The sequence below is a fragment of the Maylandia zebra genome, linkage group LG7 (genome assembly GCF_041146795.1).
Source record: "Maylandia zebra isolate NMK-2024a linkage group LG7, Mzebra_GT3a, whole genome shotgun sequence".
Classification (NCBI taxonomy): domain Eukaryota; kingdom Metazoa; phylum Chordata; class Actinopteri; order Cichliformes; family Cichlidae; genus Maylandia; species Maylandia zebra.
In genome coordinates this window covers 23930045-23957328 of record NC_135173.1, presented here as the reverse complement: position 1 = coordinate 23957328, position 27284 = coordinate 23930045, and the positions used below count along the sequence as shown (strand labels likewise).

The 27284-nt window shown below is 38.2% G+C and overlaps 1 protein-coding gene across 1 annotated transcript; it reads left to right on the top strand.

Moving 5' to 3' along the window:
- The first annotated feature begins 766 nt into the window (after positions 1 to 766).
- LOC101479281 (ethanolamine kinase 1) lies at positions 767 to 27284 on the top strand. The gene is made up of 9 exons (XM_023153038.2): positions 767 to 841; positions 1107 to 1271; positions 6023 to 6285; positions 7992 to 8144; positions 13102 to 13250; positions 13659 to 13742; positions 14883 to 15043; positions 17464 to 17537; positions 24536 to 27284. The coding sequence occupies exons 2-9, from the start codon at positions 1131 to 1133 to the stop codon at positions 24603 to 24605; spliced, it is 1095 nt and encodes a 364-aa protein (XP_023008806.1). The 5' UTR covers positions 767 to 841; positions 1107 to 1130; the 3' UTR covers positions 24606 to 27284.

The following is a 27284-nucleotide window of genomic DNA, read 5'->3' as shown; positions in this document are numbered from 1 at the left end:
CTTTGATGGCAAGCGAATTTCATTTGTGTCTAAAAGCTCCAAAGTATTCGGTTCAAGATGATCGCCACATTTGTGACTTCTAGGCGATTACTGTAATGATGCTAAATGGTAAACATTGGCCCAACATCTAAATAATTTAACAGACTGAAAACACGCTGCTCCAATGTTTATTAAATTCATTTTGTGTTTACAGAGTGATCATACTGAAATGTTCCATGGCATTGAGCTAGCATGAGAGGTCACGTTTGAATGGACTAATTGTATGAAATTTAACATAGCTTGTCTAGATTACATGATTACCTCAGTCAGACAATAGAGCCAACCCTTTTAAAGTCTTTGCTGGTGCACATGAACTAAAAGTACTACATCTGCAAAGTATTTAGACAATCAAATGCAATATTATTTGCCTATTCTTGGGCATTTGGCTATTTCTTAGCTTGTATGGAGCTCAATAAAATAATTGTGCATAAGGCCAGGGGACATTTTGCAACCATGTTTACTGTGTGTTCAATTTTAATGTTAAAACAGGTTGGTTATCAAAAGTTGTGCTTAAACTGGCTGCAAGCAGAGCTAAATTTGGCATATGCTGGGCTTAATTTGGACAGAAACGTCACAAATAAAAAATGTTTTAAAAGTTTTCTTACAGTAAATCTTATTCAAGCATTATTTGATCAATCTGAATTTGATATTTAAAAACGTGCCTTTGGTTTATTGACGTGTGTTTAACAAATGCATACTGCAGAGCAGGAGCTACCTGTGGTTAATATGTAAACTACAGCAGAAGGGATGAAGATGCCCACGGGAACATTGGACCCTGATAAAGTGCTGAATAACTGGACACGTAAGTAGACAGCTTCAGTGACTGGCAAATACCAGTGACTGCTCTTGACTCAATCGTTTTACATCATAATCATCAAGAAATTTGCGTGGACATCAATTTCTTTTTCTTTTTACTTTCTTTTGCTTTTTCATCCTTTTTTTCTTTTTCTTTTTGATGGTTTAGATTTAACTTTGACTCTGCTAACACTCTCTAACACTGTCTAAAACTGGCCCAAGTCTAGACACAAACTCATATTTACTACTTTAATCTTTATCGGTTTTCAAAGTATAAACAGTTTGCATTCGTGAAAATGGACAGTGGACTTGTTGGTGCTGGAAAACAGCTTCTCCATGTGGACATCTATATTGATGAACACCAACCTTCTAGAGGAATCCTGGCTCTTTTGAGCAGACTTCGTCCCAACTGGAAGGCACAAGACATTCAAATGAAGGCAAGTGAATGCTTGTATCTCTAAATGTATGGATTACCAAAGACTGACTATTATTTGTAAGAAAGCATGAAATTCACACATTTTCATTTGTATTTCTAATCTTACTCTCATGAACTTTCAAATGTAACATGCTGACTGTGGCTTGCAGCATCTGAGATGTAGCTTTTGTTTTTTGTAAAGTTTCAGGGCGTTGCATGGTCTGACCTTGGGATGAATTGACTGGGAAATCCACTCTTGGGAAGATTGTGGCATTGCATTAACATACAGTGGAACCCCGACTTACGAAATTAATTCGTTCCCGAGGGTCTTTCGTAAGTCGAAAATTTTCGTAAGTCGAAACACCCATCGCACGTTTTGACTGAGGCGATGCTGAACGATAGGCTATAGGCTAATTGCTAACTAGAACAACAATACGTCGTTCAAGCGGAACAGCGAAGCCCAAGTACGGAAGCCAAGGGGTTGTTACATGATTCGGAAGGCATTGTGGGCATTGTAGGCTCAGCCAATCAGAGCCAGCGGATTCCATTACTCTGGCATTTTGCCGTAACACGGGCAAAAATATTGCCGTTCAGTGCCTTCGTAACTTGAATTTTTCGTGAAATGGGGTATTCGTAAGTCGGGGTTCCACTGTACTTCTAAATACACCAGACCAGCAAAATGAAAACATATCTGCTTTTATAGTAGTTTAATAGCCCTGGGAAAGCTTTTGAATTTCACATGACTGTTTAACCTGTATTCACGTGTTAAAGTGAAAGCATAAACTATGATTTATATCTAAATTTATTGCCTGTATATGGCAAAACTTGACACATCTTATAAGAATAGGGAGCAAGTGGAAGAGAACCTGGAGCAGTGCTGGTATGAAAGTGAGTAGACGCAAGACAGAATACATGTGTGTGAATAAGATGGAGTCAAGTGGGAAGGTGAAGCTGCAAGGAGCACGGATATTGAAGGTAGATGAGTTTAAATATTTGGGGTCAATCCCCCCCAAAGCAACAGACAGTGAGGTAGAGAAGAGAGTAAAGGCAAGAGGGGGTGGGTGGAGACAAGTGTCAGGGTTTTTTTGTGAGAGAAGGATAGCAGCAAGAGTGAAAAGGTAGATTTACAAGACAGTAGTGAGGCCTTCTCTGATGTATGACAGAAAGACAGGAGGCAGAGGTGGAGGTGGTAGAATTGAAGATCCAAAGATTTTCATCCCATTTGGGAGTGACCTGATTGGACAGGATTAGAAAATACACAGCCCAAAGACATACATGTTGGGTTAATTGGAGATTCTAAATTGGCCACCGGTGTTAATATCAGTGTCTGTCTCTTTGTCTTAACTGTTTGATGAAATGGCATGTACCCTGTCCTTCACCCTACAACAGCTGAGATCGACTTCTGAAACCCCATGGCCCAAAACTGAACAGGTTAAGAAAATGGATGGATGAATGAAAAAAAAATAAAGACTGCTGTATAAATGCAGTATCAAAATTAAATTCACACATAGTGATAAAGTTTTGTCGTGTTTTGGTTGGGCTCCATATTCCACTGTACTGTAAACTGTAGAAAGACACATTTCACACATCAAAATGGAAAAAAAAAAACCCAAGGTAACTAGACAACAAAAGTAGACTGTTAGGAAATTTCTTTTTGTAGGGCTGTCAGAGGGTCTATTCACAACAGGATAATCCCATTCTGGTCCCATGTGCAAACACAAGGTCCAATATTTCAGAGAAATAGGGTTTATGTTTGTTAGGTGACCCAACATTGGATGGATGACCTCTCAATCCTCACCAGGTCCAGTAATGTACACAAGAGTAGATGTTTCTCTTCAGCTCTCGCACTGCAGCGGCTCCTTTAATGGTGTATTGTGTTCAGCAAGGAATGGATAGACAACTTCTGCTGTTACACTGAGCTTTAACCCAGTTTACATAGCATTCCTTTCAAATGACTGTCATTGTTTTGGGTTTCATTGATGATTCCGTGATTCTGTGATTTCATCATTTCTATTTTATAACAAACTAACAGAACAAGATAAAGGCTGATAAATACACATTGAATGATTTACATAAGATTTTTTGTAGACAGTGTGATTAAAATCTGTTTCAAAGATGGAACAAGAGAACATTTGTAGAATTTTAAAGGCATCCCTTTAAAATTCTACAAATGTTGCAACAAACAAACATGTTAAAGCAAACGCAAATTTCATGTCAAAAAGAAGTGCAGATCAAAGCATGCATATTTATCTTGTGTGTTTTTAATACATTTTGGGGGATTTCAAATGACAATTAATAAATTGTGAAAATTCAGCACAAAAAGAAACTGTAAGATACAGAGGCAGAAAGAATTTAATGAAACCAGCCCTGCATCCATATAAATACTGGGTCAGATGTCAAGGTGGGCATGTTTGTTCATTTTCCATTTAGATGAAAAAATGTGTGTGCAGGTCCCATCTGATGCTCAGAAAGTGCCTTGGGGACTTTAGCAGAAATTGAGAGACTGAGAAACCACAGAATGACAACAAATGTCAGAAAAAGTCGTTGCAGACAGTGGTCTCTGCGGTGTTGTTGTGTACACATACTGAGGAATAGAATCTATTCCAGAAGTGGGATTTTCAATGTCACCATACTTTCTACAGCTGTGTCTGTAACTATGTATTCATCTACTTGTTGTTGCATTGACTCTACACAACAAAGATGTATGCATACCAGTTTAATTTCAAACTGATTTCATATTTGTTTTTCCCATAAAGTACATTAAAAGGAGTGCCAAATCTTTCCATATCAAATGTTTGTTTGTTTTTTTACATTGGATAAAATGGTAACCAGTATTCCACATTAATATGGGTGTATTTTTCAGGATGTATAAAGGCGATCAACCAAATCTTGAACTTTAATATATGCTATAAACAGAAACTGGAAAATACACAACACACAATAATGCAAAAACATAAAAACAGACAGGCAGCATATGAAGAACAGACACAAGGCTCATATCTAAATTAAAACCATAGCTGATGCTACAACAAAGACTGAGGGGAAGAAATGATTAGTTATACACATTAGGATTAGGAAATGGGGAACAGGATTGGTAACAAGACACAGGTGCGATCAATCACACACAAGTGAAGCTTGTCAATAAAATCAGGGGGGAAACAGGAAGCAAAACTAACCTAGGACACAAAAGAAATCAAACCTTCAAAGTAAAGACAGAAAGTAAAGTACAGCAAAATCACAAATCAGAACACAACACAGAAACTTTGTACTGGGAAAATCCAAACACACTTTAGAATCACCATTTCACCTAACCCCACTAACTTCAAGTCTTTGGACTGTGGGAGGAAGCTTGAATGAACCCAGACAAACTCGGGGAGGATTTCCAAACTCCAGATCTCAAGGTACTGAGTTCAAATCCACCATCTGGCCAGATGAACTCAGGACCTTATTGCTGTGAGGCAATAGGGATAACCACCATACCACAGTGCTGGCCATTTCTGGTATCATGTAGAATAGAAATCAAAGTCTCATTAAGACTCAGTATATAATAATAATAATAATAATAATAATAATAATTCAAAACTCAACCTATCAGATAACAATCAAAACTCTTGGGAAAACAACTCAAACATTTAAAAAAACTCACACGAATTAAAAAAAAAAACCAGGACCATGACAATATCTGTAATACAGTAAATATATACATTTCTCAAATTTCTGTTAAATTACACGTGCTTCAAACAACATACAGTACATGTGCCATGTTCACTGTATAGACAAAATAGCAAAGACCAACCAATAAACCTGTAGTTGATCAGCAAGATTTTATGAATCTTTATGATATTTTCTAAGATACTCTTCTACTCAAAGATAAGAGCAAGCTGAAACAAAAAACTAAACAGAAACTGAAAACTTTGACACAGCGTCCTTTTACAGTAGATGCTCATGATACAGATTAATTCAGAACCCAGCATGAATTATATTTCAAATAAGCATCTGAAAAATGACCCATAAAAGACTTCTGCAAAATTATTCTTTGACTTATATGTCTCATCTAGCTGCTACCTGTTGGTTGTCTAAACTTGTATTCTATGATAAAATTATTTTAACAAAAAGCTGTTACTTAAGTAACCTATTTGAAAATGCAAGTATTCATGTGGCAACACGCTAACGTCGCAGGGGATGTCCACATGCATTCTAAATTTTGTATTACACAGGTATTTTCTCTAGTTTCTTTTTGAGTGTACTGATGTGAATTTGCTCTGTTTCTGTGGTTTTATTTTTCCTTTTTCTCCAATAATGTGCATTTAATGGAAGGTTAGTGACATTTTTAAATGAGCTATAACAGTGGTAAATTAGTGGCCTGTAAATCGATATGGTACTGAAAATGTAATCCAGAATCCTGAAACCAAACTGGGGTCTGCGAGTTGCCTGCTATTTACCTGCCTGCTGTAATTAATGTAGAATAGCATGATTTTCCAAGATTGTTATAAATGTTTTAAGGAAAGTAACCAATTAAAGTTATAGTTACAGAATAATTATATGACTGCCTGCTTTATTGACAGATGGTAGTGAAATGTTATTATCTTTTTTTTACAGTAGGATTTTTTGTGTGGGTAGAATTATGATAACCAGCATCCTGGGTTTTATGGGCTCTTTTGACAATACAGAATGCTAAAATATGGTATAGCAAAATGTTTCATTTGCTGTATACTATCTGTCCAAAACTGCATTTTTCATGCTCATGGCCCTTTGGATTTCCTTTCATTCCAGACATTCACAGAAGGCATCACCAACCAGCTTATTGGCTGCTACGTGGGCTCTCTCCTGGAGCCTGGTTGTGTCTTGGTGCGACTATATGGCAAAATGACAGAGCTCTACGTGAACAGGGACCATGAGGTGGAGATGTTTCAGATCCTCCACGCACACAGATGTGGTCCTGAAATTTACTGCAGCTTCCAGAATGGCATCTGCTACGAGTTTGTAAGAGGAACTGTGCTGGATGATAAACTGCTTCGGCAGCCGTCTATCTACAGGTCTCTGCAATAACAGCGTTCACATTTCACACATACACACACACACACACACACGCGCACACACACACACACACACACACACACACACACACACACACACGCACACACACACACACACACGCACACACATAGATAGATAGATAAACATCATCTAATTAAATTTATATAATTGTGAGAATTTCTTTGCTATTTTAATGTATGTGAATACATTAAAATAGCAAAAATTAGCAAAATTATTTCACAGCTTTACAATCTGTATATTCAAGTTGACAATAAACTTGCCCTAATTTAAGAAACATGAAAGAAAATAATGACAATTCTGATTATTGTCTGGTATGCAAAGTTCATATCCTGAGTATAACTACTGTGTAAGTTTGTAATTATTTAATATCAAAGCATAAGGTGAGATGCTATGGGCAGGAGATTTATTTGTTTATTTATTAGTTTATATGAATAGAAGATTTTTGGCTTTTTTTGCCTCAACATGTTCTTTTCAAATCTTTTTCTCAAAATTGCACAAAAAGGTTTTCAAAATTATCCACTGTAAATAATCAATATTGATATTTGTTATCCCTTTAAAGCTAAGTGTATCAAATATGATACTTTGCATACTAGATTTTGAGACAATAAATATTAAAAGAAATGGCAGATGTGGCATATATGACAGAAATCCAAACTAAAATCTGCAAATAATATATATTTTTTAATTATTATATTGTTAGAAGGTTCAATAAACACGCCAAAAAATAAAAAATAAAATTTAAAAAACCGCAGTCTGAACTTCAGCAGCACTTACATCCACAAAACTTCACTGTTAATAATCTGGAGCCTGATTTGTATAACATTTAGCACAAGTGGAGTCTATCATCAGTGAATGCTACGTCCAGATGAACAGAATCAACTTTTTTTTGATTTACTTACCTGGATGATTAAACATGCATCAAGACAACATTTAGAACAAAAAACAAAAAGAAAACAAAAACACATTTCTGGGCAGGACTTGTAGAGTGATAAATAGAGATATCCAAAATCTCCTGAATTAAATGTAGTATGCACATTTTTTTTTACATTATTTTATGCAACTTTCTTTCTGAAAAAGTGAATATTTATTGATAGGACATCATTTGCACATCATATCATAAATTTCAGAAAACTTGTAACTCAATTTCTTTTTTATTTTTAATTGAAATTCATTTGAAGTCATCATTGTACATCATCATCATTTTCAGAGTTCAGGTGTGTACATGCAAACCAAACAGTTCATTTAATTTGTGCCAATGTGGGAGTTTCTTATTAGTAATTTGAGTCATGTTTCATGTTGAGCAATGATGTTTGTTCATGCCCCCATTACATTCATCATTCCCATGATAACAACCTGTCATCATTATTCACAACTCGGGACAGTAGAACTCAACATATCCAGCCAAGGTTTCACATCCAGGTCCACAATAGACATCAATCAACTTGCTCTGCCTGATACCCTGTGTGGGGGATACCCAGAAAACTTTATGTCACCATTAAGATGCCTTGAGAATGAGCGCTCAAATGGTCAAAAGGTCATAACCACAACAAGGTCCATTTTTTGAAAAGAAGAACAAGATAAGAGCACTAAATGTAGAGGGAGTTGTGTTTCTGCTCTGATAATGATTGTTTGTGCAATAACAGCGTCAGCCAGGCTCATCTGAGAAAATGTTTTCTCTCTGCAGATTGATCGCCGCAGAGATGGGGAAAATCCATTCGATCCAGCCAAAATCCGGTCGGCCAGTCAAACCTGTGCTGTGGACAAAAATGTCTCATTTCCTCAAACTAGTGCAGAGCAGTGTCAGCAGCAGTCCAGCTGGGCAGTGGTACATAGGCAGGTACAAGTCATGATAGCCACAGAGCACAATACAATATATAATGCATAATATTTACAATACATCCACTTGTGATTGACCCATTAAGCAGCTGCACTGGACAAAGACAGGAAGATTTACACTATGCAATAACATATGGGCGGTAGCTTTGCTAGAAAAAACATTAACTACACTTTTTGTTTTGCCAAAGAAATATGCTTGGAGAACTGCTTGGCTGTTGATCACCTGGTGGGGTCATTCAAAGTATTGGTGTGTTGCTAGATCAGATCTCACAGATAAGCTCAAGCAGTCCTTTGGCATCAGGTGACAGCAGGTATCATTCCCGTATGGACATTATTAATATATCCTAGTAATAATCGATTAACCGGCACATTATTATGAGACACTCTCTCACTCACTGACATGGGGAGCTACACATTAATATTACCTATCATGCAGCAGCTGCACAACACATCAAAGGTAAACACGTAAAACACGTACTGTAACAGCAGCAGTCATTTTCAGTGCCAGCAGCACCTCTGAACAGGAACAGATGCACACAACTACTCGAGGTCACCAAAATGTCATTAACAGTTATTAGTTAGGCTAAGAAATGCAGCATGGCATGATGTGTCCAGCACTAAATGGACCGTTAATATGCAATTCTATATTTCCTGTAAAAAATCAAGAGAGGTGTAAATCAGAGATGACTTTAATTAGTTGCTTATGTGACATCCACTATTACAACAATATCTTACGGTGATTAATCTACTGCTGTAATCATAATAATAAACTGTATAAAGTACAAGGGCTGAGAGCTTGACAGCTGTAACAACAGTAACTATGGGGGTGGGGCTTAGTGATTAGTCAGTCATCCTGTCAGGAAGGTTTCAGACTAATGTGTGTGTGTGTGTGTGTGTGTGTGTGTGTGTGTGTGTGTGTGTGTGAGAGAGAGAGAGATGGAGAGAGAGAGAGAGAGAGGCTGTCAATTATCTACTATACTGAAAATACAATGTTTAAAAAACAAAATACCTGATGACTTTGAGACAGGAGGGCACCCCGATGTTTAATTGTGCTGTCCTCTTTGATAGAAACCAGCTTCATTTTCAACTGTTTTATCTTTTAGGCAGCAGCTCTTTCACTGATGTCTTATCATTTTCTCACATTGCTCAAACCAGCCTAAAATGCTCTTGTCCATCCAAATCTTGCCTGGCTTAACGGGCAACAGGCATTTACCCCTCCTTACATGTATGGAAGCCATCACTGTGAGCTGTCATTGGTCAGAGAGATGAGGCGGGGGAGTGGCCTCATTGACACTGAGAGCTCTCATGGGTGAAGGGGTGAGAGGTAAGCGGGGTTACATGGAAAGACACTACAGAGAAACAGGCTCTTGGCTCTCCCTTATCGGTCAAACGCTGAACCTTATTTGTGTTTGCAGCAAAGGGGTCGGAAGTCCATGCAAACAGAAGCTGGAAGGCCCCAAGGTTTCTAGTCACTTTTCTTTTAGCGTGCAAGCCAGGTAGGAACTGAATGAGTCATCCATAAAGTAGAGGCTTGGAAGCAGAGGGCCTTTTATGATAAGAGGTACTTTTAACATCTAGGATTCACAAAAACAAAGGTCTCGTAGAAATATAAGAGAAAATCTCCGAAATTAAAAAACTTAATTTGGGGGTCTGGGTTTTTTTTTGCTAGCTAGCTAGCTAGCTAGCTAATATGACAATCTAAATTGTGATAAACTACCTCAGACAAGCTGAAATGTATTTATTTATTTTATAACACACTGCACAGATAACAAAAATGTGTTAACACAAGACACCAAATTATGCATGGATGGGTGCTACTGAAAATTAAGGCCACAGAGGAGTAATAACCTACTATTTAAGTCCCGCAGCTCCACACAGCAAAACAAGTTCACTTTTGCTAAAGTTGCATGCATATCCTGCTAAACTTCAGTTTTAAAGAGAACACTGAGGACATTGTGAGCGCTTCCATTTTACCCACTAAAAGCAGTGAATGCATGTCTGAATGTGGATCACTCTGCAATATACAATAGGAGACTGCACCACATTTCAAGGCCCAATAGATGGTGCTATATTGTGAAACATTTTTGAGACTTGACAGCCCTGTGCAGCTCGCGCTCAAGTAGATACAGAGCAATTTAAAATAACCTGGAAATGATCAGTGTTTAGGAAATGTATCATAACAACGTGGGAAAGCTATGAGAAAATAATGGAAGAAACACTACAAATGACTCTGAGGTGTCAACACTAGAAATTAGAAATTGGGTTATTTTAATCTTACCTAATGTCTTCTCTCTCTCTCTCTCTCTCTCTCTCTCTGTGTGTGTGTGTGTGTGTGTGTGTGTGTGTGTGTGTGTGTGTGTGTGTGTGTTTGCACGTTAACTGGTCTCTTGAGTGTGAAAACTGCGTGCAAAACATGGCACAGAGACAGAAGAAGAAAAGACCAAAAAAACAGGTTTTAAACAAGCATCAGAGAAACTTTTGTACTTGAGACTGTATGAGTGCTGATATGAATGTGATATTCAGAGGAAATGGCAAAAGAAAGGCAGAGAAAGAGAGAGAGCAGGAAGAGGCTGCACCTGCAGAGGAGGTCTTCAGCTCTCAAGCCACCCGCTGTGCAGAGGGAGAGAGAGGGGGAGAGAGACAGATCGACAGAAGGAGAAGCGAAAGAGACGAGGGAAGGGGGAGCGCAAAAGAGGCTGCAGCAGCTGCAAGGTTCAGAGAGAGGGAGCACAGTAGAAGTCAGAGCTGGGAGAGAAAAGAAAGAAAGGCAATGGAAAGCAAGAGTGCAACCTCTTTTTCTTCCAAAGCCCCCCTGCTATGTCTCCCGTTTGCACTCTTACAAATTGCATAAAACTGCAAAAAAGAGAACGAGTGGTGGAGAAAAAAGACGAAAAAGAAAAAAAAATCTGCAGTGCTCGGCTGGTGTTTGAAATCATATGTAAATAAGGCACATTGATAATGAAGCGCCAGAGGAGGAAATTCCACTAATTACCTTACAGAGACTTGACAGGGAGCAGGAGGCGAATGTACTTGACGCACTGTTTTTCATGAAAAGGACAGAAAAGAGAGAGGAAAAGATCTGATGGCAAGACGACAGGTTTCCATTTAAAGTCAATGTAAGTCTTTCATTTAGCTTTTGATTCCAAGTAATCGTGGGTTCCTATGTGAACGTCGAGTTGTTAGGTTAAAGGAATGGGTTGGTTGAAAAGGAATCAGGGTGATTCACCATTCAACTGCATGTTTTATTTCATATTAGAGAGGAGATAGATAAATTATGCATGTCAGAGGGGGTCGATTTTAAATAAAGCTGTCACCGGCAAGTAGCGGTGAATCGAGCGCTCTATTCTGGGCCTGTATTTTTTTTTAAAAAGGCAGTTTGGTGTTAAAATGTAAATCATTTGTGCACTGATGCTTGAAAATAAAGTAAAATAAATCTTAGTTATTTTATCAAAGATCTTGTAAGCAGGAAGTTGGTATTTTAAAATACCAACTTCCTGCTTACCTCTTTTTATTCAATCCATGTATTTATCTCAGAGGGAAGCAAGACTGACTGAACAGAGCAGAGAAGATAACATACAAAGTGACTTGTTGTGTAGTGGAGGACATGCAGACAGCAGAGCCTCTGTGCCACGGCTATAAACACTATAAACAAGGCTCATCCTCCTCTGCTTTTATTGTGCGTTCCTTGCAGGCCTCACTAAATTATGTCTCCAAGTGTGTATAATACCGGAGCATCTGTTTGTTCCCTTTTCGAATAAATAGGTAGTGTTTAAATTACACTGTTTAAAGTACCCTCTTGCCGTGGCAGTCGTGGGGACTGGAAAGGAAACACAAAAATTAATTAGGAGACGGATGCTTGCACAGCATTTCTTCCAGGTGCATTTTGCACTGACGTCCAAGGACATTAGTGCCGTCTTTGATAGATTGAATAATCAAGAGAGTGAAAACAAGGCATGTGACCTCTCAGCGAGGCTTGCTGAACCGTGTCAGTTTACAAACAAGTTCTACTTTCTTGTCTCAAACTCTCTTGCTCCTCTTACCAAGTGTACGGAAGACTCTTATACAAGTTTAGTTCAGATTTTCATTGGGAAAAAACAATCCCATAGACAACTTCCATCTATCCATTTTCTTCCGCTATTTAAGTCAGGCCTGCAAGAGCCATCGTGGGGTGAGATGCAAGGTTGCACCCTGGACGCCAGTCTGTTGCAGTGCTAACACATAGAAACAGGCAACCATTCGCACTCATATTCACACCTATGGTCAATTTAGAATCACTACTTAACCTAGCTCGATGCATGCTTTCTTCATGTTTGATAAGGCAGATTTATTTTTATAAACCGGATGCCCTTCTTGATGCAACCCCAAGTTAATTTTGCGTCTCCTCCCAGTGTTAAACTGGGGCTTGTTTGCTTATCAAGAAATGGGTAAACCTAAAACTCTAGAGAACCATTGACTTAGCTCTAACAACAAATGAATAACAGTAGCACTTTATAAAGGCAGACAAAGCACTTAAAACATCTCATATAATAGCTAAGCATATCTTTTCTCTGATTTTCACTCGATTGCATTTTTTAAGAAGAAAGACTCCTCCCATGCTAGACTATCCCAGTGGCAGAGTGTACAAGGACATGTGCTAAAGTGAGTTGAATAAAAGTGTGTTATTGTCAGATCGTGAGCATTTTTACCCAATTAGACTTCAGATAAATTAGGAGGGTTGTACTTCTGGAAATCAATGTATTTTCAGCTTCAGTGATTAAAACTAAATGCCAAAGTTCTTTTTTACAGTCTTTGGTGTAAAACATCACACAGCATTTATGACTTCGGCTGTTCAACTTACTATGCTTCTTTACCTACCTGCCAGGTGCAGCTGCGAGTTAAAGACATCACTCATTCACGGGGAAAAAAGAGCCCTTTTCCATCACAAAAAATAAATAATTTCAACGTTTTACCTCTTGCAGTTCTGCAGATCTACAAAAGGTGCCCAGCTTTAAGACTTTGTCACAGGAAATGGAGTCACTGAAGAGACACCTCTCTGAGATTGACTCGCCAACTGTCCTCTGCCACAACGACCTCCTGACAAAGAACATCATCTACAACGAAAAAGAGGGTGAGGAAAATTCTTTGGTTTTTAGAAATTCATCAACCTGAAAGAAGTAACAAACAAAAGAAGGCCTAATGCTAAACTACCTTAATTCTAGCTGAAGAGTGGCAGTGCTTCTGAAGCTAATGCTAAAATAGATGAATGTGTGGCAATATTCACATTACTGAAAATGCATTGTCCCTTATTTAATATCTTACCTTATTTGAAGTTATTCTGTTATAAATTTTTTAAACATTTAAAAAAAATATCGCCCGGGGTAATGTTCAGCAAAAGAGACTCCCTGTTTGACACTCACAAGGTTCCTGTACTTTCCATAAAGACACGAAGGCTTATCAGTTGAACATCTATAGCTGAAATGTGTTTATCATGTTGTCTTAGTAACTGCTGTTGCTTTTTTCCCCCTACATCCATCAGGAATGGTGAAATTCATTGACTACGAGTACGCCGATTATAACTACCAGGCCTTCGATATCGGCAATCACTTCAACGAATTTGCCGGTGGGTCTTTCAAAATAGCATCAATTTACCTCCAAATCTTTTTCACAGCCAGGACATATAAGATTCCTTAATGTGGAATATATGACTGCAGTAAATATTGTAAACACAGGATGTGATATTTTCAACGTTGTGTTTTCTCTGACTACATCATGTTATGATATAATGTGCCGTGAAACGATCTCCTTCTTGTGACACTGCTCAGAAAAATTGCTGCATTCAGTATGTGTTCTGCACAGTGATTAAAGTGGCTTTGATGGACCAGCTGTGTTAGAGCAAAGCACAGCAAGGACTGTCCGAACAATCATCAATGCAGTCGTTTTAGATTATTCAGCTTTCAAGTTGTAACTTGCAAATTATCCACAATTCCCAATGACAGCAGCTGCAGTTATGTCTGATAGTCTTATGCAAGAAGGGGCTGACAGGAAGGGGCAGACATACTCCACACGAATCACATGCTGGAATGAAAGATACTGCACCTTGTGTTCTTTTTTTTATCCTGATTATACCTCAAACAAAATTTGAAAATTAGCCAATGGCATGGTCTTGAATGATACAACTGTCTTGCAGACATTTGAACACAATTGTTGATGTAGGGAAGCTTTTATACGGGCAACATGAAAAACCAGTCTAGCTTAAATAAAGCGCTTCGCTATTATCTGTACAATATAACCCAGATGTTATACTATTGCTGATGTATGTAGAAGTCAACAGATGTGTCTAATTGCCAGGGTGCTTATTTACACTTCACAACATTTTATTACATTTTATATTTTTATATTTCACAAAATTTTATTTTTTAATTTAAAGTAGACTTGTCAAATAAATGCAGTGCAGGAAAAAGCACAATACTTTCTCTGAAATTTAGTGGATAACATGTTATCCACTAAATTTCAACATATTGTTGTCAGCATGTTGTCACCCAGTTTCCATGCTGCTTTCTTATAACTTGTCCATTTGGAGCAAACGTTTCTCACTGCCTGAGTGGGTCTGACAAGTGTTGACCAAAGAGCTGTTGCTCCACTCAAAGTAGATATAGTTCACTGGCACGTCTTCAAAACAAACAGTTATTTTAGGCATTGTGTTGGATTTTAGCACCGACGTTAGTTCCACTAATGTGCACGTATATGTGTCGCATTTCAGGTGTGAATGATGTTAACTACGACCTCTACCCGAGCTGGGAGCTGCAGAGGGACTGGCTGACGGCCTATCTGGAGAGTTACAAGCACAGCACTGGACGTGAGGTCACAGTCACGGAGGCAGAAGTTACGCAGCTCTACATTCAAGTCTGCAAATTCTCTCTTGTAAGTGTCTGCTCCCACTGACTTTGTTGAAATATATCATTATGTAGTGCCTCAGCTCTTTGGAAAGACTTTGGAAAGTGACAAATCTCTCAACAGTTATTTCCTTTTCTTAGGTTTTGCTCTTGGAGGGACTCGAATATCTCAATATTATGAGATTAGCGTATGCATTTCAACAACATCCATATGTGTGCAGAGCTGTGGAATGGCGGGGTGGCAACATCTCACCATCATATTTTAACAATTTACTTTTCCAACTCGCCCCCCCAACCCAAAGAAAACCAAACCATCCACAGCTGACCCACCACTGTTCAAACTTTGATGGACTCCATCTGAGTTGATTAGAAACTACCGCAGGGAAAAATGAAACACAGCAGCCAAAATTATTTTTCTTATGACCACAATTTTCATTCTTTGGTGTCTCAAGTGGTGCTGGACTATCTGTCTAAAAGTGCTTTCATAGCTCAACACAATATGCAGAATTGTCCAACCAATTTTGGGGTGGTGTAAATGTCTCTTGAAATAGCACAGAATTGATGAGAAGGCATATTACTTTTTAAAATAACTTGTGCTTCAGCCAAAAAAACCGAAAGGGAAATGCGTGTGTGTGTGCGTGTGTGTGTATAAGGGGTAGAATATAGCCTGAAACTGAGTGATAGAAGTGATAATATCACGTTGATTGAAATCAGATTTTCTGCAACAAACCGAGGCGGACTCTTGAAGGTAGTAGGAGAAATTGATCACTGACGCTTAACAAGCCAAGTTTCCAGCTCAACTCGCTTTGACAAGCTGTGTGTCAAAATGAAGCATACGGGGCAGAATACTGATATGTTTCTGCTTAAAAATATTTACAAATACCTGCCATTAAATAAATTGATTACATCTGCTTTTAATGAAATCAATTAAGTACAAGTTTATCGGTTTGTATCTCCTTAGTATCACTTGGTACATTTGTGAAATAAAAGTATGTTAATATAATACCATGCTCCGTAGTTTATAATATAGACAAAAAGTGACACTGTAGGAATTGAGGGAAGCCATCCTGCACTGTGTGGCATCGAGGAGGCCTGGCCAGTTGCCAGAGCTCTGCGCCGTGGAGCTGCCTCCTTCCCGTCTTAATCCTTAGCAAACTGTGCCAAGACGCAGTGGGGTCCTTACAATCCGTCCTCTCCTCCGCAGGGATCCCCCATGATGCTGAAGCTGTAGCCTGTGGCTTGATGATGTCACTCTTCCCACACATTTATCATCTCCGTTTTTCTCAATGGCTCCCTGTCACCGATAGTCTCTGCTTAGTGTTAGATTAATGCTTTCTTAATGGAGAGCAGTTATTAATCATAATGGAAACACGCTCAATCTCCATCTCCAACTAAGGACAGAGATTAGAGATGAAAATCTGCCAGGGAGAAGGAGAAAAGCCAAGGGAAACCGCACATTGCTCTTCAAGTATTTCATTCCACCCTTTATTTGATTATCAAATAAAAATGTGATTATATCACTGGGCCACAGAACAGAGGCCCTTCTGGATCTTATTAAGACTTGCTATTAGTGGCCTTACCATGAAGATTTACAATAAGGGTGGAGAACAACAGAAATTTATGGAGGTATGGAGGTCTGCAAGACTAAGTGAGCAAAACCATTAAGGAGGGAACCATTCAATACAGAGGTTTGTCATTCTGACTAAGCAGCGCGCAACTGGCATGCAGCGGGAGCAGCAGCAGCAGTTCTGGGAGCAGTTACAACATGACAAGCGGAGGTCACTGAAGTGTGTTTTCACAGTTGTGCGCTATGGCAAAGGGGAATGTTGCAAGAGCATAAAAATACAGCACCTGCGATTCTGCACTGCAAACACAATGCACAGTTTTACACTTCTCCTGGGACTGGCTGTGTGTTCTTAATGAGCCTGTCATTCAAAGAGATTCCTTCGGTTCATTGTCTCAGCGAGCACACATTTTCCCTGCTGAAGTGTTCCTGAGCAAAGCATAACATTTGACCTCACTGTGGCCTCTGTGTAAGAGGCAAAGAATTATGCTTTTGAAACTTTGTTGTTTCAAAAGGGCGTTTGAGAATCTCATTGTGGTCACATAATACTGTCATGTTGTCATTCCTTTGATGACAGAGTCCAATATTGTACTGACTGTGTGAGCTTTAATACCACAGGTAGGCAGTACAACATATAACTGTATTTTGTTAAACAGCACAATCCTTCAGTTATTTTTCCATTTTCCAATGATATTGTAATGTTCTTCTTTTTTTCAATATTCAATCTTTATTTTTTATATACTAGCTCCCTGCAAAATCAATTTAAATTGTACAGTTTTGTAAAACACCTGAAAAGTAGCTCCAAATCAGCTCAGACACAAATATGAACCAGAGTTACGCTTTTTGAAACTTAAATTTTTTTATTTTTTTTTTACTTCCACCAGGCATCCAGCTTCCTCTGGGGTCTTTGGGCCATCCTGCAATCACGTTTCTCCTCGATTGACTTTGACTTCCAAAGGTTTGTCCAACGTCTGACAAAGACATTTAAAACTCCCACAACTCAAAGTGTCACTCTGCATAAACAATGCTCAAGTTTCCTAAAATGTCCTGGGTGAGATGTCCCATCCATCAAAAAAATGTTGAGTTCATTAGTATTTAAATTGATGTTCTAATTATGTTAAGTGACACCTTCACATTAAAACGCTCTCAGTAAATGTTTAATAAAGGAACCCATGTAACCGCAAATAAGAATTATTACTTCACTGCAGTTTTTTTTCAGCTGTTAATGTCATCATCCATCACTTGAAATACTCTGAAAAAGAAAAATATTTATAGGACATTGAATTTAGGCTCTCGGTATATTAGTGCAATGTTTAGACAAGCAGGATCTTCATTAGAAAAGAATGACAAAGAATTTGTTGGCAGACAAACTGCGAAAAAAAAAATGGTTTAGAAACATAAGCCTAGAATATAGAAATATTTCATTCTCCCCCCAATGCTTCAAGTCTTTGTGTATTTAAAATCTGGCATAAAAAACAGGCGAGACAAACACACTTCTTCTACTCTTCATGTCACAGACAAAATATTTACACATGAAATTCTCTGCTTTTCTTCACTGATAAACCGCAACATAAGATGAAAGCCTCGGTTTTCACAAAGACTTTCAAAGGAGATCAAAACTAACGTCTTTTATTTTTAACAGTGATCACCATTGAGGACTAGTTATCTTAAACAAGTCCAGGAGACATTCCTCACCGGCAGCAGCACTCAGACAGTTCAGGAAGGCAAAATGTTTCCCTCAACCCCCACTTTTTTTCTGCCTTTCTCCTTTTTCTGCATGCCCCACACCCACAACAGTTGTGATCATGATCCTAATCACTATTGACACACGGCACCCTCCCCTCTGTGTGGCTTTTTCTACTCGCTTGCAAGATCAGCGACAGGGCCCCCACCTCATTTCAATCTGGACCTTGGAGGAAATGTGATCCAGAGGGGTGCTGAGGCACAGAGGCACTATTGTTCCAGTGCCGTCGTTCCTGCCTTACATATACATCTCTCATCCCTGGCTGGGCCACATGTGCCTGCTGAACGTCTACTCCTTTAAGCTACCGGCTGAGGTTGTCCTAAAGTGGATGGTGAGGGTTGGGTTACCTTTCTTTAACTGGAGGGTTAAACTGAAACGAGCTCTGAGAGCAACAACAACAATGGAGAACCAAGTCTAATGTTTAAAAGCGGGAGGCTACTATCTAGCTAACCTCTGCCCCACGCCCATCCCTGTCATGCAAGACACATTCATGCACTTAAGCCTCCCTTTCAGGCAAGAGATACATAACATCGCTGGCTTCATCGATCTGTTAAAGTGACAACATTATTACATTCAGACATAGGTAACCTTTGGCTTAGTGCAGACATACATACAACAGGCAACATCAGTAATTGTGCAATTTTTGTACAATACATGCAAATGAGTTTTGCTCTTCAAGAAGAAAAAAATAAGAAACTATTTAAACCTTGAGTTGTTGCATGGGTGTGCATACTTGTCTGTGTTGTGTGTGTGTGTGTAATTTCTCCCACTGCTATCCCCCTGAGCCAAATCACCAATAACTTTCCAACGAGTGACAGGCGTCACCCAGGCCTTGTGCTCTAACCAGAGCCAGATGTAAATGTGACAATAGGGAGCCACAAGGGGAACGCAAACCCGCCCTCCTTTTACCATCCATATTTACTTTTCTTATATGGTTTTTTTCATGTGTTGAAAGTGTCTGCAAGTCAGCAGTCTAGATTTGTGGACGTGCTGGCAAGGCGAGCTGTTATTTGACAAAGACATTATTATAAGGAAATGAACAAGGAGGAGGCCCACTGTTTGGAATAGCTTGACTACAAAATTGAGGGAATTGTGCACAAAAGCACATTGTGAAATGGAATACCTGCATTGGCAGGAGATCATTTTCCCCTACTCTTGCTAAATATAAAAAAGCCTCCATTCATTTCTGATGAAGATAAACATTAAGTATGCTAGTCTTAGGTGTCACCCTTAATAAAAATAGGGATAAATGGGATTGTCTGTGAAGCTTGCTGTTCTTATAGGAGGGAGGGTGTAATAGGCAATTACATTAATAGAAGAAACTACAGGGTGGGGTTGAGGTGTGTGTGTGTTAAATTAGCTGATAGTGAAGCTATTTTGACTTTTTACATTACTTGGTAGGAATCTATCAAACTCTGTACTAAACTGAAGAATAACACAGATTTTTTATTAAGTTGCTTTTTCTTTACTGGATTTTGTTGGGGAAAAAACAAGAAACTGCTGCCTGGAATTCTTTATTGAGGAATGTTTTGTATAGGAGTGGTAAGCGATTCAATAAGTGAGCAATTAGTGTTTAAGTATTCTGTCAGTCTATATGTCTGAACTCGCCGGATTTTTCAGATTCACACAATTTTCATTTACGCACATGCAGTGGAATGAGTGCATTCAAAGAAGAGCAGTGCATACAGTGGACATAGCAGAGAAAAAAACAAGGCCGACATTGATGGGATTTGTTTCCTAATCCTTTTTACAAAAAACAAGTTCAGGACTGCTTTAGGAAATGAATGGGAATCCCCCCCCCCCCCCCCCCCCCCCCCAAAAGAAAAAAAGAAAACCTTTCTGATCTCAGCAAGACAATGTCAAACCACATTCAAGAATTACAACAGCATGGCTCTGTAGTAAAGAGGTCTGAGTGCTGTGCAGTTACCTGCTGTTACCCACTGAAAACTTTTTGTGTCATATGAAACATCAAGTACGAATGGGGGAAACATTAGGTTATCGAACCTACATGTCTCGTGGGTTTCCAACAGCTTTGCTAAAAGTAGTGATGAACATGCCTGCGTTACAACTTGAGCATGTTCCAGCATTTGTTTTGCTGGCATCCAAAACATAATCTAGTCATTAACAAACACTGGGCAGCAGGGTTTAGTGGTGCCACCCCACAGGGAGCATGTTAACTGCTAATTCTAAATTAGCTGTATTTCATCATATAATATATGAAAGTCATGTTCTGAGTCAATTCACAATTTATACAGCATCCATATTTGTGTGGAAAGCAACTTGTTCATAGCTGTACAACAGCTCTACTTCCCCACCTCCTGTATACATGCTATTGTAGCAGTCAGCAGAATCTGATTCTAGTGGGTCATTATGAAAATATGAAAATGAAAATGATGAGCAAACACTTTAGTTTTCTGGACCAATAAGGATAAGGGAGGCTTCATTCTGCTGTCTGAGTAAATGAAAGAAGTGTCAGTTATCAACTGTAGCACATGACTTGCTTGAAATTAAGTCTGTCCAGAGAAAACGCCTGTTGAGGCTCGCCAAACCACAGCGAGCGAAGTGAAAATTGTCTGCTGGCCTCCACCAATGATTTCTACTCCCCAAAATTTTATTATGAACTTTTTTCTTTCTTTTTATTTTTTTCATTTTTTTGCAGTGGCAAAGGTTATACACACAGTGTACCACCTATCTCTATCAAACATGTACTGGTAAATCTAAAGGTCAGCCTTCAGCAAAGCAAAAACTAAAAGAAAGGAGAAAATGATGAACAAAAGCAGACAAAAAAAGCCAGGCTTTGACACAAAAATTAGAGTGTAGCTTTACCCAGAGATGCAGGTGGGAAAGAATAACTAAAAGGCATGTGACTAAATTATCGTTTTGTCTCACAACACAAGCGCTTGAAAACTGATTTGGCATTGAGGAGTTCAGTGAAAGCACTGATTAAAGGACAAACTCCTCTCTGTGCCTCCATTTTCTGTGCTTTTGAAACTTCACTTTATTTCAAAGGGTATAGCATAATGGCCAAGGGCAACAGCGTACTCAGACATCAGATTTATTGAGGCGTTCAATAATATGGTTTGAACAAACACAAAACCACTTCTCTTGCCGTTAACTTCTGAGATGCGCTGAAGCTTTGGCACAGCTTTCAGACTCATTACTTCATTTGAGAGTCTTGATGCTATTGTTACGCAAGATTGACAAACAAAAACACAGTACCCACCTATAAAACCAGACAGAAAGAGCAGCCTGTAGCGAACAGTGAAAGATACATTATGGCCACAGATACATACAGAGGAGGGAAGCAACAAAGTACAACTACTTTGTTTTTGGACTTCTGTAGAACTTCTAGGTATGTGTACTTTACCTACTTTTGGGTTTTACTCCCTACAATTTAAGAGAAATACCTCTACTTTATACTCATATATTTTCAAATGATGGAGTAGTCAGGACAAAAGAGAGCTGCAGTGGTCCAGAACAGCATCCTCAATGTAGATGTGATCACTACAGCTTCTAGCTAGACTATAGAAGAGAAATGAGCATAAAGGCAGCATAAAGTGTCAGCTAATTTCAGCTGAGCTGATATCATGCAATTTGTCACAGAGCATGTCTGCTAGCTAAAGGTGCAGCTGCTGTATTTCACTGGGAGAGAAAAGAATGTGAGAAGTTAAGTCAGAGATGGAGAAAGACAAGACTGACAAAGACAGGACAAGAGAGTAGAAGACAGATTTCTATTAAAGCTAAGTCAGTGAAACCTGATAAACTGGAAATTTAAAGCCTACAAATAATGTCCACTTTCATTTTGTGAATAGATATCTGAGCTGTACACGATTTCAAGTGATGTTTTTTCACACTGTAAAACTTTTTACAACACAAATTGTAAAATGTTTGAATTACTGTCTGTTATTCAAAGGTTCAGTGAACATGCTAGGCAGGCCAAACAGGTTAGTTTGCAGTGCTGTGGAGAGGTCTCAAGAGATGGACTAATGCAGTTGGCTGCCATGTTCATGGTCAATGTTAGGTTACATAAGGAGTAGCAGATATCAAAGACAGCTTAGTCTGATGATGCTGACTAGATTCACTCAGCCCAACTAATCCCAGGATCCCCACTCCTGCTGAATCCCACTTTAACCCCTGATTATATTCATTTTTCTGTTTAAATGTAGAGGCAGAACCTGCCATTTACAATGTAGGTAACCACAATTAGAACTTCCTCTTTTCTGTTCTGCATAACAGATGTTTGAGATATTCATCAGAATAAGAATTTACAGCACATTACAGCAGTCACAGCGCTTCACCTGATCCACATTTGTCACATTTTGTTACAGCCTTGTTCCAAAATGGATTAAATTCATTTTTCAACTCAAAATTCTACACATATCCCATATTAACAAAGTGAAAAATGTTTACTTGATATTGTTGCATTCAATTAAATGTAAAAACAAAAATATAACATGTGCTTATGTATTTACAACTTTTGCCATGACACACAAAACAGGTACGTATCCTGTTTGCAGCTTGATTTGAGTTTACCTGTGGTAAATTCAGTTGTTTGGACATGATTTGGAAAGGCACACACCTGTATATGTAAGGTCTCAAAGCTGACAGTGCATGTCAGAGTGCAAACCAATTCAGGACAATGATTTCAGCACCGCCCCACCAATCAGGCCTGTATGGCAGAGTGGCCAGGCAGAAGCCACTCCTCAGTAAAAGGAACATGACAGCCTGCATACAGTTTGTTAAAAGGTACCTAACAGATTCTCAGATCATGAAACAAATATTGGACTCTTTGTCCTGAATGCCAACAGGGACACTGTCAGGGTCAAGGGAAAGATAAATATATAGCAATGTACAGACACATCTTTGATGATGACCTGGTCCACAGTGCTCTAGACCTGTGGCAGGGGTGAAAGTTTATCTTCCAACAAGACAATGACCCTAAGCACACTGGCATGATAACAAGTGTGTGACCTCAGGACCACTCGGCAAATGCCCTTGAGTTACCTAGCCAGAGCCCAGACTTGAACCCAGTGCTGAAAAAATATTTAGCAAAGGCTTGTAAATACTGTTTGTATTGTCATATACTTTTTACTTTTATGTTTGGAGCACATTTCATGAACTGTACTTTTTCAGTTTAGTAAGAAGTTGAATCAGTTATTCAGCTTTTACCAGATAATTCTTTTATAAGAATCTATAATTATATTTAGTATCTAATCGTATTTATTATAATCTGCATTAGAATATTATATTTAATATATCATATATTATATAAATGTAATAATTATATAATAATTATATTACACATTTATATAATTACGTGGAAAATGTCTGTAGTTTTGCCACCTCTGGACATATACAATGCATCTTGAATAATAATTTTAGGTACTAATTTCTATTATTCTCATATAAAGACTGAGACTGAAAAGACATGAATATTTTGACATTACAAGTATGTTTCAAGTGATTAAACAGTTTGCAAGTTGCCAATATGTCAAAGAGGCTTCAACCAAAGAATGTTAATAATATTATAAATATTATATGTTTACTACAGGCAAGTAGGGTCAAATAAAACTCTGTGGTGTTGAATTGAATTGTGGAATTGTAGCCACTCGGACACCTTTTAGATGCTGTTTTTCTGTCAAAGCCAGTGGCTCACAGGTATACACAAGGTTTCCATGATGCCATGATGGCATGATAGGTATTGTCAATAGTACGACGAGTCTTTTCACTCCCAGTTTGTCAATATGAATTCCAAATTGTCCCTGATGTTTCATGGGTGTGTCTGTAATTGGAAAGTACTGTGTGTAATATTAAAGCACTGTACAAATGGGTAAACTTTTTCTTCTCATGTAAACCATTACAAGTGGTGAGACTAGATTTAAATGTATTTTTTGTGAAACACCGCTTCATAAGTTACTTAAGTAAAACGTACAGTTACGGTAAAGAGTGATCTTAAGACAAAATTTGTCATGAGTCATATATGCTTGACTCGTCATATATAGAAACGGACAAGACAGTCTCAGTTATTTGACATACTTGCCTGAGCACATTTGATCTAAGGTTGACACATGCCACCCTTGGGCAATGTGACTTTCCAGCCAACAGATCAATGTACAGCTGTGCAGTCTTTAAGGCCCATTTAGTTTTTGTATAGTGTATAAGATTTCTTTCTGTTATCTAATCATGTGTTTTCTGTCTCCTGCTGTTTGCAGATATGCCACTGCACGACTGAACTTCTATTTTGAGAAAAAAGAGGAATACTTTGGACTGGCAGTGAACTAATTAATCCCTCTACTTTTGCAGAACAATTATGTGTTTCTTGTGTCAAACAGTGCTGTGGACCATATGTCAGATGGTGGAAATGGAAAAGCATAGAATAACCTTATAAAAGTGCTCCCCATAGTTTGTTATTTCAGGCTGTATAGTGTGACTTAATGTGTTTTGCTATCACTGTGATTTTTAAAATATTTGTTTTACCACAGTCAGTATGCCGATAAGCCTATTTGGCAAATTGAGAAGAGGCTCGTGCCAGAAATGAATTAATTGTTCCCACATTCAGCCGAGTCACATAAAGCCACAAAAATTGAGCTTGATCATAAAACACATAAGAGGGTTATTTGCAGGCTTATTCAGTGTGTACCACAGTTCTGGTGGAAAACAAGCTTTCATTTCAACTTATTTACTGTACCAAGGGCATTATTTTAATGTTTCTCTTTCAGAATGACTTGCTATAAAAATATCATGTGTGACTTACAGGGTGTTTGTTAATGTTGCCATAAAAGGAAAATTTAAGAGAAAATCTTATTGAAGCTGTCACTGTGTGAAGACAGGCGAAACTGAATCAGGAGTTACATGGTATGTACATGAACCAAAATGCAATGCTGACTGATATCAGTGCTTTAACAAGTGGATTTTACTTACTCTGTTCATTTAATAAGGTAAAAATGTACTTTAACTCCTAGTAGTGATCTGTTTTTTAAAAATATTCATCAAAATTTAGGCCCACAAACATTGTATGATCTTGGTGTAATCTCCTTGAATATGTCTCACAGGATGTTAAAAAACAATGTAATGTATAATGGTTTACTAAACAAAAAGCAGATTAAGGGAGCGCACACTAGGGCAAATCTGTAAATAAGCAATTTAAAATTGTCATAGCATAACAGGCACAGCTGTAATTATTGCTTTTTTTGTCATAGAGACTTGTAGGAATAACTAACCATTCACCCTTTTACTTAGATTTAATTGTCATGTGCCATGCATATACATAAACAATGAAATGGTTATAATTGACCAACATCAGGGAATTTGATTGAAATACTTTGCTGTTTGCTTTTCGGCTCAATTCAAATGCACTTATATATCTCCAAATCAGAACAACACTCGCCTCAAGGTGCTTTATGTTGTAAAGTAAAGACCCTACAACAATATATTTGAAAATAAATAAGAGGTGTTAACAGGTACACTAAAGCTACTAGCTGAGGACATATTATTGTAAAAATACGTTCTGTCATGCATTTAAGTGCACTTAAACTGTAATTATGAGGCAGATCGCTCACATTTTTATGCTTCCAAAGTATATAAATAACAGAACATAATGATATAAAGAGACAGAAATGAGCAGTGTGATCCAGATTCAACTTTGTAACTGTAAGAGCTTTTCAAATGAAAGCTTTCTTTATTTCACTGTTTAAAAGAATCTGGTATTGATCAAAAGTGCTACACTGATAGTTCATATAGGTAATGTAATTCAGTGTTGTACCACATGTATATGATCACATGAAATAGAACTTCAATTGTAGTAGAAAACAGAGTAAAGGCCATTAAAACAATAACTCTGGCCAATATCAGGAAGATGCTACCCTTTCTTATGTGCAGCATAAAACAGCGGATTTGTCCTCACTCCTAAAAATATTGGTTTAGTGAGAATACAGCCTAAGTAGAGCGTGCAAGAACTCGCAAGAACAGAAATAGTTACATGCTAATAAGACAACTTCAGCTCTTTGTAGCCTTCTGCACAGACAGCACGCTAATGCAAAAGTAGCAACAAAAAACCCTAGGATGTTAAAGTCATTCTGTGAAATGAAATAACATACTGATTACTTTTAAGAAAAGTAATTGGTTATGTGTAACACATTACCTTTGTTGAGTAACAACAGCAAAACTGAGTAGAGTGATGTAATTCTGTTGTGAATACTTGTTTAGGCTAAGGCAGGGTGGATGGCAGAGGCTCCATAGCTCATTAGCACAACTGTCTGATTCTTAAAATCAGCAAATACTTTTTCAGTATTTGACCAAAACCACAGTTAATTTTTCTCAAATGTTCACCAAGTGCTTATGGCCTTGTGATATATCTCCCACTGCCACAGTATTTTCACAATTGTCAAAACAGTATTTCCAGAATTGTCAAAACAGTTTCACCACAAACTCCATTTAATGGCTGTTCTGAAGTTTTTGATCCTATCACTGTATCTTCAGTGGATGGAGCAGCTTAGATGTCATGGAATTATCGATTTTTCTAAGCACTTAAAGGCAACTCTAGAGAAGAATGTCTGCATTTGGATGATTCACTAGAACCTCAGACTATTTTGTTTTCTAACATTTGTAATGTCATTGCTCGGATTCTGTAACAGCATCTGCGGAATAACTTGAGGGTAGAGATAGCTTGAAGTTATGGCACATAAAATATCATTAGGGAATAGTTAGGTTTGGGTAAGTCAAGGCTGGTTTTTATGCTTTGGCTCTGTGGTCTTACGTGTTATTTAGTTTCAAGGTACCCAAAAAGTGAGTGACCTGTAAGCAGTGTAGAAACAGATGAAGCTACTGTGATACCTGCTGTATGTATTCTCTCCAGACACAGAAGGTTTGAGAAAGACATCACAATATGATTGATAAAATCGTGAAGCTAAGTGATACCAAACTCCTGTATTAAAGTTGGTCTGTACACCACCCCAGCTTCCA

Excerpts from the sequence above, each read along its gene's own strand:
- LOC101479281 (XM_023153038.2), top strand. The coding sequence starts at position 1,131 with ATGGACAGTGGACTTGTTGGTGCTGGAAAACAGCTTCTCCATGTGGAC. Across the intron at positions 1,272-6,022 it reads CACAAGACATTCAAATGAAG|ACATTCACAGAAGGCATCAC; the intron begins GCAAGTGAATGC and ends CTTTCATTCCAG. Across the intron at positions 6,286-7,991 it reads CGGCAGCCGTCTATCTACAG|ATTGATCGCCGCAGAGATGG; the intron begins GTCTCTGCAATA and ends TTCTCTCTGCAG.